This window comes from Salvelinus alpinus, chromosome 4 (assembly GCF_045679555.1).
Source record: "Salvelinus alpinus chromosome 4, SLU_Salpinus.1, whole genome shotgun sequence".
In the NCBI taxonomy this organism is placed as follows: Eukaryota; Metazoa; Chordata; class Actinopteri; order Salmoniformes; family Salmonidae; genus Salvelinus; species Salvelinus alpinus.
In genome coordinates this window covers 41,690,330-41,705,488 of record NC_092089.1, presented here as the reverse complement: position 1 = coordinate 41,705,488, position 15,159 = coordinate 41,690,330, and the positions used below count along the sequence as shown (strand labels likewise).

General features: G+C 45.2%; 1 protein-coding gene across 1 annotated transcript; it reads right to left on the bottom strand.

The window, feature by feature from the left end:
• Positions 1-103: 103 nt before the first annotated feature.
• On the bottom strand, positions 104-15,049 carry LOC139573559 (valine--tRNA ligase-like). The gene is made up of 30 exons (XM_071397160.1): positions 14,923-15,049; positions 13,609-13,958; positions 13,232-13,375; positions 12,338-12,527; positions 11,378-11,505; positions 11,101-11,176; positions 10,853-10,953; positions 10,616-10,743; positions 10,127-10,291; positions 9,916-9,997; positions 9,617-9,736; positions 9,414-9,522; positions 9,154-9,242; positions 7,278-7,368; positions 7,032-7,156; positions 6,401-6,504; positions 6,071-6,229; positions 5,626-5,716; positions 5,404-5,509; positions 5,236-5,306; positions 4,853-4,978; positions 4,638-4,742; positions 2,722-2,869; positions 2,489-2,616; positions 2,145-2,300; positions 1,785-2,009; positions 1,555-1,666; positions 1,234-1,409; positions 925-1,074; positions 104-801 (listed from the first exon to the last, which is right to left on the bottom strand). The coding sequence occupies exons 1-30, from the start codon at positions 15,044-15,046 to the stop codon at positions 733-735; spliced, it is 3,948 nt and encodes a 1,315-aa protein (XP_071253261.1). The 5' UTR covers positions 15,047-15,049; the 3' UTR covers positions 104-732.
• Positions 15,050-15,159: the final 110 nt, after the last annotated feature.

Here is a 15,159-nt window from a genome sequence, read left to right as displayed (position 1 = left end):
TAACTATCACAGTTCCAGGCCCTAATTATAGACAACTAGGGCCTTGAGGTTTTCCAGTTCAGGATAAACTCCTGGACCTAATAAGCAGAATGCAGAGATCCCAGACTGTCTAATATAAGGTCTTTATTCACTCACTTTCCTGCAGAGAATCCTTTATGGAAAGTGGCATAGTACTGACATGAGAAATACAGTGAGCTCAATGTATTGGGACAGTGAAATTGTTTTGGCTCTGTACTCCAGCACTTTGGGTTAAAGGGCATACTGTCAGCTTTAACTTCAGATCGGGTGAAATGTTTACAAATGACTAAGTAGTCTTTCCAGGATTTGCTGGTTTCAGAAAAGTTTGTGCCCAATTAGAAATGAACAGCCTCATTTTGGAGTCACTTATTGTAAATAAGAATAGAATGTTTCTAAACATTTCTATATTACCATGATTGCGGATAATCGTGAAAGTTACAGGCACAAAACTCCATGTCTTGGGTATTTGTGCATCTGTAAATTTCTCATTCAGGATTATTCGTAATTGCATCCACATTCATGTAGAAATGTTCACCCAATATGCATGAAAATACCCTAAAATGAAATCTAAAAGTCTGCACCTTAACCTCAGTTATTGTATCATTTCAAATCAAATGTGCTGGAGTACAGAGCCAAAACAAGTCACGGTGACAACACTTTTGGAGCTCACTATGATAAGAACCATATTGTAAAAGGGGACGGAGAGAGGAGTGGTTACACCATTCTCTTGAAGTGGTCTATGGCTTCCATTGCTTTCTCCAGCTCCGTCTGGCTCTGACGCAGCTGGAACAGGGTTAGAGAGCAGGGTCACAGGTCACTTCACAAGCAGAGCGTCTTTACTGTGGGAATGTTCCAAAACTAAAACCTGAGTAATAACATTCCACCACATCCCGCCCCATTCCTTACCTTCTCAGTGTCCAGCTCCTGTACTTTAACAGGCACCTTCTCTTTGTAGTCACTCTTATCCATCTTTTCTCTCAGTTTATCCATCTGTTTCTCCAACTCTCCCTTCTTCACAGTCAGCTTGGCCACCTCCTTCTCCAAGTCTATCAGACCCTGGGAGAGAGATTAACGAGGAGAAAAGGAAACGTAGTTGTAAAAACAGAAAAGTGTAACAATTTCACTAGGGAATAAACAGATGACTGTAGTATACACTGTTAGCCAATCACAACACAGAATAATGTGCGGTTGAAGCCCGTAAAATTGCCCTCTTACTTTGAGCATGAGGTGGACGGTGCACCTGTCGGAGGCAATGGCCACAGCACAGCCCTCTGGGACGGCCCCGGTGGCTGGGACGGGCTGGATGGTCTGGGAAAGAGACAGGGTCTGGATCTGCAGACTGTACTGCTCCACCAGAGACATCGTCTCACTGTCTATACACTGGAGGTAGCCTGGGGACGGAGGGGGTATAGTAAAACAACGCTATGAGAAGTGTCACCAAAGTAGATGATCATGCCAATTTTGACTAAATCATACACCCTTGCTATAACTAATTAGTAAATATAGTACAGTGCTTGTGGTCATGTATGAACTCACAATCGGCACGTGTCTTGGTCAGGTTGTAGTCGGCCCTGAGTGAACGGATGGTCCGGACCACGGTCATCACAAACTCCATCTGACGGTCCACATCCTCACTGTGCCAGCAGAACTAGAGACCACAGAGACGACGGTCAGACAACCACCTCAAACCACAGTCAACAAAACACATGCCCTGTGGTTTATTATACAGTGTACTCAGTGTATCAATATAAAGTTCTCTCCCTCACCTCTTCAGTCTCAGGGTAGGGCATGACATGGATACTAGGGTGGCCATCCTGGGGTCGTCGCCGTGGCAACCTCTGGTAGAGCTCCTCGCCCACGAAGGGCATGATGGGAGCTAGGAGGCGCAGGCCGGTCTCCAGGCAGGTGAACAGAGTCTGTCTGCAGACTACAGCCTGGCTCTGAGACCCACTGTCTTCTTCCGCCCTGGAGAACACTGGCTTCACACTCTCCTAGAGGGGTGGGGGAGGGAGGTAGAGAAGGGACGAGGATGGAGTTCGGGAGCAGAAAGTTAAGGAGTGGTAATATATTAATCCCACACACACACCACTCACAGGCAGACAGAGACAAGGCAAACAGACTCTCACCAGATAGATGTCACAGAGCTCGTAGAGCCAGAAGTTGTAGATGGCTGTGGTGATAGCTGGGAAGTCGTAGGCCTGGAACCCTGCATTACACAGACCCACAGCAGTACACAGACGGGATAGAATCCACCGGTCTGACACACTCTCCTCCCCACACAGCTAACAGGAGGAGAATTGGACATTTTACAGAGATATAAACCTAAATACCATATCATACAAAGACCTGTTTTCACTCGTAACAAATTAAGAGCATTTTCTCAAAGCAACTTTATTTTCCTTAATTTACATGGGCATGACACTGCAGTACACACACACACACAATGAATAGGCCTAGGTAGAGATGTCACCTGGGCTTTCTCTGAAGGAACAAAGTTGTCTCCCAGCGTCCTCATGGCAAACTTCACAGCATTCCACAGCTTGTTACAGAAGTGACGGTAACCAAGGATACGATTCACATCCATGTTAATGTCCCTGCCTGAGAGAGTTAGGGGGAGAGAGGAAAAAGAAAGGGTTGTGTTGGTGTGTACATGCCATAACATGACACAGCCACATCACCAGATGGCAGTAGTGAGTGATGTACCTTGGCTGGTGTAGGCACACAGGGCGAAGCGGAGGGCATCTGTGCCACACTCTGGGATACCAGTGGGGTAGTCCGACTTCTGTCCCTGCTTGGCCTTCTCAACCTCTACTGGGTCCAGATTACTGTCCTGCAGCTGGGCATATAGACCCTGCACACACACACACAGAGTCAGCAGAGACATCTATCTATGTCCTGGTGCTTCGTTCTAGGCCCTTAACCACACTTGCAGTGCTGCATGACAACATAAATGCATGACACTTGATTCAAAGCAGCAAGAGACACTGTTGGTTCCTCAATCCACCTGATATAGTAAGAGTATGTACTGCCAGAGCCCTGTATAGCAGTGGTCACCAACCGGTCGAGCACCAAACATTTCTGTAGAAAAGATAAAGGCTTGCGCTCCTTTAAAAAAAAAATTGTGTTGCGCTGTTGGCGGTAGGTGCACTTGATTTAGAAGCACTGCGCACCGGGTAGGCAAAGTATTCCCATTTTGAACCATTTCATTTGTCTGAAAAGACACACTCCGCCTACCCGGCAGACCGGGAGCGTGCCTACTGCGCTGTCCATTCGGATAGCTCAAATCACCATGCCTACAGCTTCCACGACCCCAGCTACAGCAAAGTTTGATCCTAAACTACATGAGATTTTATCACTTTTAAAACCATAACCACAGAGAGACTGTCACAATACAGCAAAGGGCTGCTGTTTTTATGAGTGAGTTCATGTCTTTTTATTCAGTACTGTCAACGCTGTTTTTATTCAACACTATTACAAAACATAAAAACGCGCTTCTCCCTACTTCCACTCGCGCTGTAATGAATTAGTAGCCAAGTGTCTCGATAGCCCTGCATTTGTATTATTATTAGCAGCTCATCATGTCTATTTTAATATGGAGGAATAGAGCAGGGACGTGAGAGGCGGACCCTCTGCTGCTCTCTCCCTCCTCTGAGACTAATGTAGTGTTCAAAACAACAGGGAACTCGGAAGAAAACGAGATCCGACTGGGGAAAATCGTTTCTAGATCACTGACATCATGATTTGACCTCTTCTTTTCTCTTCTTCGGTTGTCTTGAAAGCACCATGACCATCAGATTGATGCAGGTACCAGTCCAGTAAAAAAAAAAAAAAAGTGAATTATTTGCAAATGATCTCAATTTATGCTCAGTTGTGCCTCGCAAGTACTGCACAAACTGATCTATTTTGTTATCAAAGCGTGAGTTTTTGTATAATATGGTCTGAGAAGAACTGGCAAGCCAGGCATATAGCCAATATGCTGTGATAATGTTTTAGGCCTACTGCACAAACCTCATTCCTACAGAATTGTTTTTAGGTAAAATGTTTTAAAAAATGTTGAAAGAAATGATTAAATAATAGCGGTAGATATCGGCTTGCTTTTTGACTCCGAAAGTGACCTTGACTCTGAAAATGTGGGTGGCCACTGCTCTAGAGGGCTGACTCAGCTCTAGACTTGAGCGATATACCGTTTATACTGTATACCGGGGTATTTCAGCTGGGGGGTGTGTGCTTCGTCACTGCTTTTAACTATAAGTTGAGTATATAAGAAACCTAAGATGTGTCAAATAAATTATATCCAGCTCAGGGCTCCAGCTATGCATTTGGTTTGCTAACTAAGTGGCTAGATCACGCTTCTTGGTTACATTCAATCCGTTCCTGGATCAAGATCCATGTTGCCTAAATTGTTTTGTGCCCCTTGTGTGCATTTCCGGTAATACTGTATACCCTTGTATGGTACAGAAACGGTATGACGGTAAGAAAATGTGGATACATCCAAACCCTACTCAGCTCAGTTTGAGGGAGCAACACTAGGAGACAGATAAATGGCCTCAATAAAGCCTGGAATAGCTGCTTAATAAAGCAGACAGTACAACACCCCCCATGGGAACATGGTGTGTTACCTCCAGAGAGATGCCTGTGATGACATCCAGAGGGTCGATGACGTTCCCCAGAGATTTGCTCATCTTCCTCCCGTGGGCGTCTCTCACCACCGCATGGAGGTACACCTAGTATCAAACACAGCCATTACCATTACTATACAGGCTGTCCCCACTATAATTAATGACATGCTACACCGGTCAGAGGCAGCAGGTGATTACTTCCAAATGAGCCACACCTCTTTGAAGGGCAGCTTGCCAGTGAGTTTGAGGCCCATCATCACCATGCGGGCCACCCAGAAGAACAGGATGTCATGACCTGTCTCCAGCAGGCTGCCTGGATAGAACACACTCAGGTCCTGGGTCTGAACAGAGAGAGGAAAACCTGTATTACACACTCAGGTCCTGGGTCTGAACAGAGAGAGGAAAACCTGTATTACACACAGAGGGTATCACACACTCAGCTCTAGACACACCTTACCCACACATTCAATATCATCAATACAGGAACTATGGAAAGCATATGTTAACAACTTTAATACACTCACACTTACCACAGACCACACACGCAGCCTCAGACAGACAGACACGCACACACCCCCACCAACCCCCACAGCCTCACCTCATTGGGCCAGCCGAAGATGGAGAAGGGGAAAATACCAGAGGAGAACCATGTATCCAGGACATCCTCATCTGTAACACAGGAAGTGAACAAACAAAAATATCACTGGGCAATGGGCAGAATACTCCATTCCACTGTAAATGATCATCATTTGAGAGAAGATCTTACCCTGTCTGAGGGTGATCTTGTCATTGGAGACGTTGAAGCGCTTGGCAGCTTTATCTCTGGCCTCCTCCTCTGTCCTCCCACTCACCCAGTAATGACCATCCATGTCCTGGAGGACGGGAGGGAGGAAGAAGGGAGCCAGAGAGATGGGACATGGGTTGTTTGGACAGGTGTGACTTAAATGACACAGAGAAAATAAGAGAGAAAGAGAGAAACGGATATCACCTCTCCTGGTGTGACTGAAGGGTCGGTCACGGTGACAAAGTAGGCTGGGATCCTGTGACCCCACCACAGCTGACGAGAGATACACCAGTCCCTGGGAGGAAGGGAGAATGAGAGGGATGAGTTCAAGTGAATATGTGAGGAAAGAGAGAGTGAGGAAACCTGAGCACAACTGGTGACAGATGAAACACTAAAGAAGAAAAGGGGTTTGGTGCTGGAGTAGAGGTGCTCACTGTTTTTAACTAGAGATCTAACCAGGATCTGTAATACACTTGATTTCTATAATGGAGAGTGTGGCGTGTCACCTTCTAATACGTAGAGAGATGGAGCACATTAAAGAGTAGAATGGGAAGGACAGCGAGGAATGAGAATGACTGACAGAATGACTGATGACAAAAGAGAGGTATAGAGGGAAGAGGAAAACAGAACGGAGATGGAGGTGACCTACCTGATGTTGTCCAACCAGTTGAACCAGGTCTTATGGTGGTGGTCTGGGATGATTTTGAGTCTTCCCTCCCGGACCGAGTCAGCTGCCTGCTTGCCCATGTCAGCACAGTCCACATACCACTGAGGCTTCAGCATGGGCTCCACTATGTCCTTAGAACGACTGGGGAGGAGAAACACACTCACATTCAATACTAACACACTCACACATCCAATCCAGAATGTTCTCACTAACATGTTCACACAGACGTGACCACATTTCGCCCACTGATGGACGCGAAACTGAAAAAAATATGTCCTTCTGTGCTCGTAATGTGGACTGATTGTAACGCACCTGCAGACAGGCACCACCATGGGGTTGTCTTTGGTCTCCTTGAAATGGCCTCTGTCCTTCAGAGCCTGCAGCACAGCCTTCCTCGCTTCGAAACGTTTCATACCCTGAGAAAGAGAGACGAGAGAGGGGAGGTAGGCAGAGAAAAACAGAGGAAGTTCCCAAACAGATACCACACAGAACAACAAGGAGGAAAAGGAAGAAGAAGAGTGACAACACATCACAACTACTAGACAGCATGAAGACAGCGAGCGTACCGTACCAGGTGAAGAAGTCGTGCGAGTGTACCGTACCAGGTGAAGAAGTCGTGCGAGTGTACCGTACCAGGTGAAGAAGTCGTGCGAGTGTACCGTACCAGGTGAAAAAGTAGTGGGAGTGTACCGTACCAGGTGAAAAAGTAGTGGGAGTGTACCGTACCAGGTGAAAAAGTAGTGGGAGTGTACCGTACCAGGTGAAAAAGTAGTGGGAGTGTACCGTACCAGGTGAAAAAGTAGTGCGAGTGTACCGTACCAGGTGAAGAAGTAGTGGGAGTGTACCGTACCAGGTGAAGAAGTCGTGCGAGTGTACCGTACCAGGTGAAGAAGTAGTGCGAGTGTACTGTACCAGGTGAAGAAGTAGTGCGAGTGTACTGTACCAGGAATGGAGCCGGCACGTTGATGAGCAGGCCGTTCTCATCCAGGATGTTGATGAAGGCCAGGTTGTGTCTGTTTCCAACCTCATAATCATTATGGTCATGGGCTGGGGTTATCTTCACAGCACCTGGTGGAGAGAGAGACAAGGTTCCGTACAGCTGAACAATACAAACTAACAGCATCCCACTATTCCTTAGACCACCAGATTACTACAGGACAGCCACATGGCCACACAGCATGGTTAGTACCCGTTCCAAAGTTGACGTCCACAAACTCATCAAACACGATGGGCATCTTCCTGTCACAGAAGGGATGAAGCACCCTCTTCCCTTTAAGGTGCTGAGAGACACAGATAAACCAAAGCCTGTTAGTTCTCAATTAGAATGCCACAAACATTCATCAAAACAACATTTAAATGTCAAGAAAGTACAGTGGGGAGAACAAGTATTTGATACACTGCCGATTTTGCAGGTTTTCCTACTTACAAAGCATGTAGAGGTCTGTAATTTTTATCATAGGTACACTTCAACTGTGAGAGACGGAATCTAAAACAAAAATCCAGAAAATCACATTGTATGATTTTTAAGTAATTAATTTGCATTTTATTGCATGACATAAGTATTTGATACATCAGAAAAGCAGAACTTAATATTTGGTACAGAAACCTTTGTTTGCAATTACAGAGATCATACGTTTCCTGTAGTTCTTGACCAGGTTTGCACACACTGCAGCAGGGATTTTGGCCCACTCCTCCATACAGACCTTCTCCAGATCCTTCAGGTTTCGGGGCTGTCGCTGGGCAATACGGACTTTCAGCTCCCTCCAAAGATTTTCTATTGGGTTCAGGTCTGGAGACTGGCTAGGCCACTCCAGGACCTTGAGATACTTCTTACGGAGCCACTCCTTAGTTGCCCTGGCTGTGTGTTTCGGGTCGTTGTCATGCTGGAAGACCCAGCCACGACCCATCTTCAATGCTCTTACTGAGGGAAGGAGGTTGTTGGCCAAGATCTCGCGATACATGGCCCCATCCATCCTCCCCTCAATACGGTGCAGTCGTCCTGTCCCCTTTGCAGAAAAGCAGCCCCAAAGAATGATGTTTCCACCTCCATGCTTCACGTTTGGGATGGGTTCTTGGGGTTGTACTCATCCTTCTTCTTCCTCCAAACACAGCGAGTGGAGTTTAGACCAAAAAGTTATATTTTTGTCTCATCAGACCACATGACCTTCTCCCATTCCTCCTCTGGATCATCCAGATGGTCATTGGCAAACTTCAGACGGGCCTGGACATGCGCTGGCTTGAGCAGGGGGACCTTGCGTGCGCTGCAGGATTTTAATCCATGACGGCGTAGTGTGTTACTAATGGTTTTCTTTGAGACTGTGGTCCCAGCTCTCTTCAGGTCATTGACCAGGTCCTGCCGTGTAGTTCTGGGCTGATCCCTCACCTTCCTCATGATCATTGATGCCCCACGAGGTGATATCTTGCATGGAGCCCCAGACCGAGGGTGATTGACCGTCATCTGAACTTCTTCCATTTTCTAATAATTGCGCCAACAGTTGTTGCCTTCTCACCAAGCTGCTTGCCTATTGTCCTGTAGCCCATCCCAGCCTTGTGCAGGTCTACAATTTTATCCCTGATGTCCTTACACAGCTCTCTGGTCTTGGCCATTGTGGAGAGGTTGGAGTCTGTTTGATTGAGCGTGTGGACAGGTGTCTTTTATACAGGTAACGAGTTCAAACAGGTGCAGTTAATACAGGTAATGAGTGGAGAACAGGAGGGCTTCTTAAAGGGCTTCTTAAAGAAAAACTAACAGGTCTGTGAGAGCCGGAATTCTTACTGGTTGGTAGGTGATCAAATACTTATGTCATGCAATAAAATGCAAATTAATTACTTAAAAATCATACAATGTGATTTTCTGGATTTTTGTTTTAGATTCCGTCTCTCACAGTTGAAGTGTACCTATGATAAAAATTACAGACCTCTACATGCTTTGTAAGTAGGAAAACCTGCAAAATCGGCAGTGTATCAAATACTTGTTCTCCCCACTGTATAACCTTTCATGGATTTTCCCAAAGAATGTCTGTATTGGAAGGTTGGCAGGGTGTGTGTGTGTGGGTTGTAGAGACCTGGTATCTGGGGTCGGCAGGGTGAACGGCCACAGCAGAATCTCCCAGCATGGTCTCTATACGAGTGGTCGCCACAATCACCTCCTCATCTAACAGTGAGAGAGGGAGACATTTAATAAGAGAAGACAGAAATAGAGGGAGGGAGAAAAAAATGGAAGGGAGAGATCAATTAACATAATTGACAGAAACACTCAAGATAAAGCCGTGTCCCTGTACCTCCCCAGCCCAAAATGACTCTCCCCTTTCTCTCCATGTCTTACCTGATCCCTCTATCTTGTAGGAGAAGGAGACCAGTACTCCAAACTCCACCTTGTCCTTGTATCCAGGCACGGGCAGCAGAGTCCTGCCAGTCAGCTCCTTCTTATCCACCTGGACAATACAGCATCATGGGAGTGTTCATTATGGTATGCAACAGAATGGACATTTCAAAAACGGTTTAAAACATTTCACAACAGAATAATACCTCAATATCCGAGATGGCAGAGTTGAGGGTGCAGGACCAGTTGACCAGCCTCTTGCTCCTGTAGATCACGCCGTCCTCATGCAGACGAATGAACGCCTCCTGGACTGCATAGGACAGTTTCTAGAGAGGGAGTCACAATAGTTTAGTGTTGGGAACATTACAACGTTAGTAAAGGCTCAGTCTAGACATAGTACTTTATGTATTAGACTAATAAAGCTCTCATGAGTTGTCCATGAATAATCAGTAAAAGGTGACAGGTTATGTAAAGTGTAATGTAATGGAAATTATAGTAAACTCACAGGGTCCATGGTGAAGCAGGCTCTGTCCCAGTCCAGAGAGGAACCCAGCTTCTTCAGCTGGTGGTAAATACGGTCTCCCTTCCTACAACACAGCGCAGGGAGGAAGAAAGAGGGTGAGGGAGGAAGAAAGAGAGGAACTCTAGCTCTTACGTTCTCTTCTATTGTTGTTCTTTCTTTTGAAACCCTCTCTCCTTCCTCTCCCTCTACTCACTCGTTCTTCCACTTCCAGACCTCCTGGATGAACTGGTCTCTCCCCAGGTCGTGACGGCTCATGCCCCTCTCCCTCATCAGTTTTTTCTCCACCACCACCTGGGTGGCGATACCCGCGTGGTCACAGCCTGGGTTCCACAGGGTCGTCTCGCCACGCATACGGTGCCTGGGGAGAGGGAGGAAACAGGAAATGCACCATCATACTGCGATAAGGACAGAACTAGATTACAGCACTACAGAATGTTGAGAATGGGACAAGACATGAATGTTGAGACAGGTGAAGAGAAAAGTGGGACACGTAGAGTCATAACAGCAACATAGAAAGCAAGACAGCGAGACAGAGATGGCTAGAGAGAGAATGAGAGAGAAAGTGTGAGAGGTTGGTAGAAAGAAGAAAGATAATAGAGAGTGAGATTGGTGAAAGGATGTAAAATAAACCGCTAGAAAGGGAGAGAGCAGATTGGTGTAATCAGATAGAGAATCCCATTACCATCTGGTCAGACAGTCCTGGATGGCGTTGGTTAGGGCATGGCCTAAGTGAAGAGATCCCGTCACATTGGGCGGAGGGATACACATCATGAACACTCCACGGGGATTCGGCTCACTGATACTCTTCCGCTGAAGAATATAAGAACACCATAATAGCTTGATTATGACCTCAACCATGGGCTGGTTAAATGTCACATTTCATAAACTATGAAATACATAAAGAGAGTGACAGTCTCACCCCGTACTCAGGCTTGAAGTATCCCTGCTTCTCCCACCAGGAGTACCAGGCTGCCTCCACGTACTGAGGACTGTACGAGTCTGGCAGGGGGCTCAGGACGTCTGACACAGGGAGAGATAGGAGTTTAATACGCACCACACACACACACACACACACGAGTATAATAGAGAGAGTGGTGGATTATACATGGTTAATAACAGAGATCCTATTCAATTATTCAAATTCCTAATTCTATGGTTAATAAGCACCTTTTTTCTCTCCAGGAGGGGTGGGGACGTCGTATGAGATCACTCCCAGGTCCTTCTTCTCTGGTTTGGCCTTTTTCTGGAGAGAGACCAGAATGAGACTGATGAGACCTATTGGCAAGACACCTACTGAATGACCTTATCTAGGCTGTAAAAACTGGGAGTAAGGGAGTATACTTTAAGGATCATCATCTTGTTGGGTCCCAGTTGATCCACACAGCAATGGTCTTTGCAACAGGGAAAATGAGAAATGAAACCAGCCACCTGTCCATCTTCATACCTCTGTCGGGGGTGCCAGTTTCTTTTCTTGCTTTTTCTTCTCCTCCATCTCCTTCTTCTTTTGGAACTTCTCCAGCTTCTCTCTGTTTTTAGCCTCCTTCTTCAGCTGAGCTTCTGTCTTTGGTTTGCCTGAGAGAGAGAACACACTTCTGAGAATAACATACACACTCAAACAAACTCAAGCTGACACACACACACACAAAGGAGTCAACTCATGATGCTATGTATCCAGAAAATATTCCTCCGATGTAACTAACTGATAAGATGCCAAATGTAGTGAAAACAAACGGATTTGCCATTCAGCTTGACAATAAGACACCGTTGGTCTTCAGGATAATAAAGTTATTCTTCAATCTAAAGCTAATCTCACACAAAGAAACTTGAGCAGAATTTCTGTTGCATTTGCAAATGTCATCATCTCAAGCAACTTTGCAGATATACGAGTCAACTCACAATTATTATAATTGTTTTATTGTATGCATGTATTGTATGTATACAATCAAATTGAAGGTACTTGTCATTTTATTGATTCCATATTGTTTGCAAATTCTTAAAGCTGCAACGTAACTTTTTGGGCGACCCAACCAAATTTACATAGAAATGTGTGTTATACCGGTAGATCTCCTATTCTCATTGAAATCATGTCTAAGAAGCAGCAGATCTGTTCTACTTTCAATATTTCTATGCTTCCCGTTATCAAGTTTAGTTTTTGCTCTTTTATACACCAGATTCAAACAGCTGAAAATACAATATTTTTGGCCATGGAAAATATATATTTCACAGTGGTTTAGATGGTACAGTGATTCTCTACACTATATTTGCTTGTTATGTTGTATAAACTGAAATTAGGCGCACTATTAAAATTTTAGCAACCAGGAAATGGGGGAGCAATTTCTGCATAGTGCATCTTTAACACATACTACCAGACGAGTTACTCACAGTCAAAGACATGGCCTCTTACCATTGGCATCAGCAGTTGGATTAGCGTTAGCAGCAGGAACAGGAGCAGCGCTGGGTTTGGGTGTGACGGGCACCATCTTCTCACACAGAGAGATCTGTCCCAGGACCTTGACAAACTGAGGCTGGTTGACACAGGTCAGAAACCACCTGGTCACGTTCGTCAGGGCTTTCCTGTTGGATGGCTCCAAGGCCTAGTATGACATAATAATAAGATTGTTATTGGAGTTCAAACAATGTGAAACAGGAAGATCTTACATTGGATGTTGCATGCAATTTCAGTCGAGTTGCTTTGTGTATCAGCAAAGTTGCTTGAGATGTCACTTGCAATCTGCAACAGAAATTGCATACGGATTGCTTCGTGTGACATCAGCTTTACAGTACAACTGGGTTGTATTCATTATGCCGATTCTGTTGCTAAATGTTTTGCAAAGAAAACGGTTTACTCCAAATGGAAAACGTTTTATCAACGAAAACAATAGTTTTTATAGGACAAATGCAGGTAGGCCCCCCGTTTTGTTCTGCGTGCTCCATTTAGTTCTTTAACAGGTTCTGTTGCAATTTGTTTATTTAACTAGGCAAGTAAGTTAAGAACAAATTCTTATTTACAATGATGGCCTACCGGGGAACAGTGCCCTGTCCTGTTCAGGGACAGAACGACAGATGTTTACCATGTCAGCTCAGGGATTTGATCCAGCAACCTTTCAGTTACTGGCACAACGCTCTAACCACTAGGCTACCTGCCGCCCCTCCCTAATGAATACACCCCAGCACTCACTTACCAGACAGTCTGTTAACAGAAGACAAATACTTTCACTTCTTCCTAACTTTAAAGAATAAGGAAGAGTATACACAAATAAGATAAAAAGATAAATGTTAACATAAAGACTTGGCTCACGTATTTGAAGGGCAGGAGTGCTGCGGTTGCCACAGCGATGTCGGCCAGAGTGAGGCTGTCTCCCACCAGGAATGTTCTAGGCTCCAGGTTCTTATCTAGAACGTTTAGCACGCGCATCATCTCAGCATGAGAACTCTGCTGAAGCTGCATGGACTCATCAGAATCAGAAAAAACGATTGGTAATCAACATTGTTAACACAGGAATTTGTCTTGGGCTATGTTATATTCCAGATTAGTGTTCCCTCCCCTTGCTCTGTCATTGTTCAATCACTCCCATAGTCCAATTCATTTGAAATTAAGCTAATATACACCATTATACTCCTATTTGTGTTTGTGACTGCATGGGTTGCTGCCAGTAGTGAGACCCTCTCCCTCACCTTCTTATCCACTCCCATCACCCCCAGCAGTGGGAACACCACAGCACAGGACACAGGAGTCAGCTCATTGTCTGCAAAGCTGAGCCACTGCCACACCTGGCTCTCCTGTTTAGCATTCGACCCTATCCTCTTCCCCTGAGAGGCTAGGTACCATGCAACAGCACTGGCCCCAGAGAGCACCTCACCTCCCCCAGAGCCCAGCACCAGGCTGGGGCGAGAGCACAGGGCCAGGGAGGCAGGAGGGTCCTCTATGAGTGTGCAGGGCCGAGAGGGGCAGAACTCTGCAGCAACCAGGGCCATGAGGCTCCTGAAGTCGTCAGGGTGGGGGGAGACGTAGAGCGAAGCCATCCCTAGGAGAGGGGGGAGAATGACTGAGATTGGCGTGTCATATAACGCTTCCATGGTGTCATTAAATAGTACAGATATGTATTTGGATGCAAACCACTTCACAAGTCATCCAATCTCAGCTAAAACTAGCTTGCTAGCAGGTTAGCTACATAACAGTAGGCAGTACCGTTACTGTTTTGGGCATGTTTGTTTATGCTAACTTAAGTTATGCTACACTAAGGTGACATCTCTTAAGTAACAAACGCTAAAGTTAGCTACAAATCTGGGAAGTAAACAGAGACACCTCCACAAACAGAGACGTGCACAGATAGCTATGCAACGATTCATGCGCTATTTACTAGTGCAACTAACCTGACAAACTGAAAAGACATGCTAACCATTAGCGGACTAAACTCCACTCCATGGTGAGTTTAGTCGGCTAGCTAATCATCAGCTTTGGCAAGCTGTAACTTAAAAAAGTGACAATATGTAGTTGCTATATCCATTGTAAATCAATTATATATACCCATTCATTCTTGAAAAAATATAACATAGCTAAATGCCTTATAAGCTTCGTTCAATGGTCGTACACCATCATAACCCAAAATATAAACTTGTTTTACTCCAATGTTTGTAAACAAAATAACGTTAGCTAAGTGTAAACAACCACTGTATAGTCTCAAAAAATAGTTTAAACTATCAGGTTGATATCATGAACGGTCAGTCCTTGCATCGGTGGCGGCTGGTAGCCTGCTGGTTAGAGCGTTGGGACAGTAACCGAAAGGTTGCTGGATCGAATCCCTGAGCCGACAAGGTAAAAATCTATCGTTCTGAACTGACTTGCCTAGTTACATTTAAAAAATCCATAGCTCCATCTATGGATTTCAGAGTTACATTTCACCTGCCTTACACCATGAATTATGTACACAAACTTTTGATATAATACATCATTTTAAACTAAATGGCACTTGAAAAAGTTATCCATACCGTTGAATGAAGAAGAAAGGGACGTCAACTCATGAGTTCCGGATAAGCAGCGTATTACAGTAGCCGGCCGTCTGATGCAATGTGGCGCACATGTTTGGTTCGAAGGACCTTTGAACAGATTCATTTCCGCCACATCAAGGCGGCCTGTAAGAATGCCTTTTCCAAATTTACCATTTCACTCAGATCAATTATTGCAGTGTTATGAATGTGCAAATTAAAATGATCCAGCTTCAAGGC

Bases quoted from the DNA above. Each gene is read 5' to 3' on its own strand.
- LOC139573559 (XM_071397160.1), bottom strand. From the start codon at position 15,046: ATGAATCTGTTCAAAGGTCCTTCGAACCAAACATGTGCGCCACATTGC. The intron at 7,369-9,153 runs GTCTCTACAACC...TGTGTCTCTCAG, and splicing joins CTGCCGACCCCAGATACCAG to CACCTTAAAGGGAAGAGGGT. The intron at 802-924 runs GTAAGGAATGGG...ACCCTGTTCCAG, and splicing joins AGGAGCTGGACACTGAGAAG to CTGCGTCAGAGCCAGACGGA.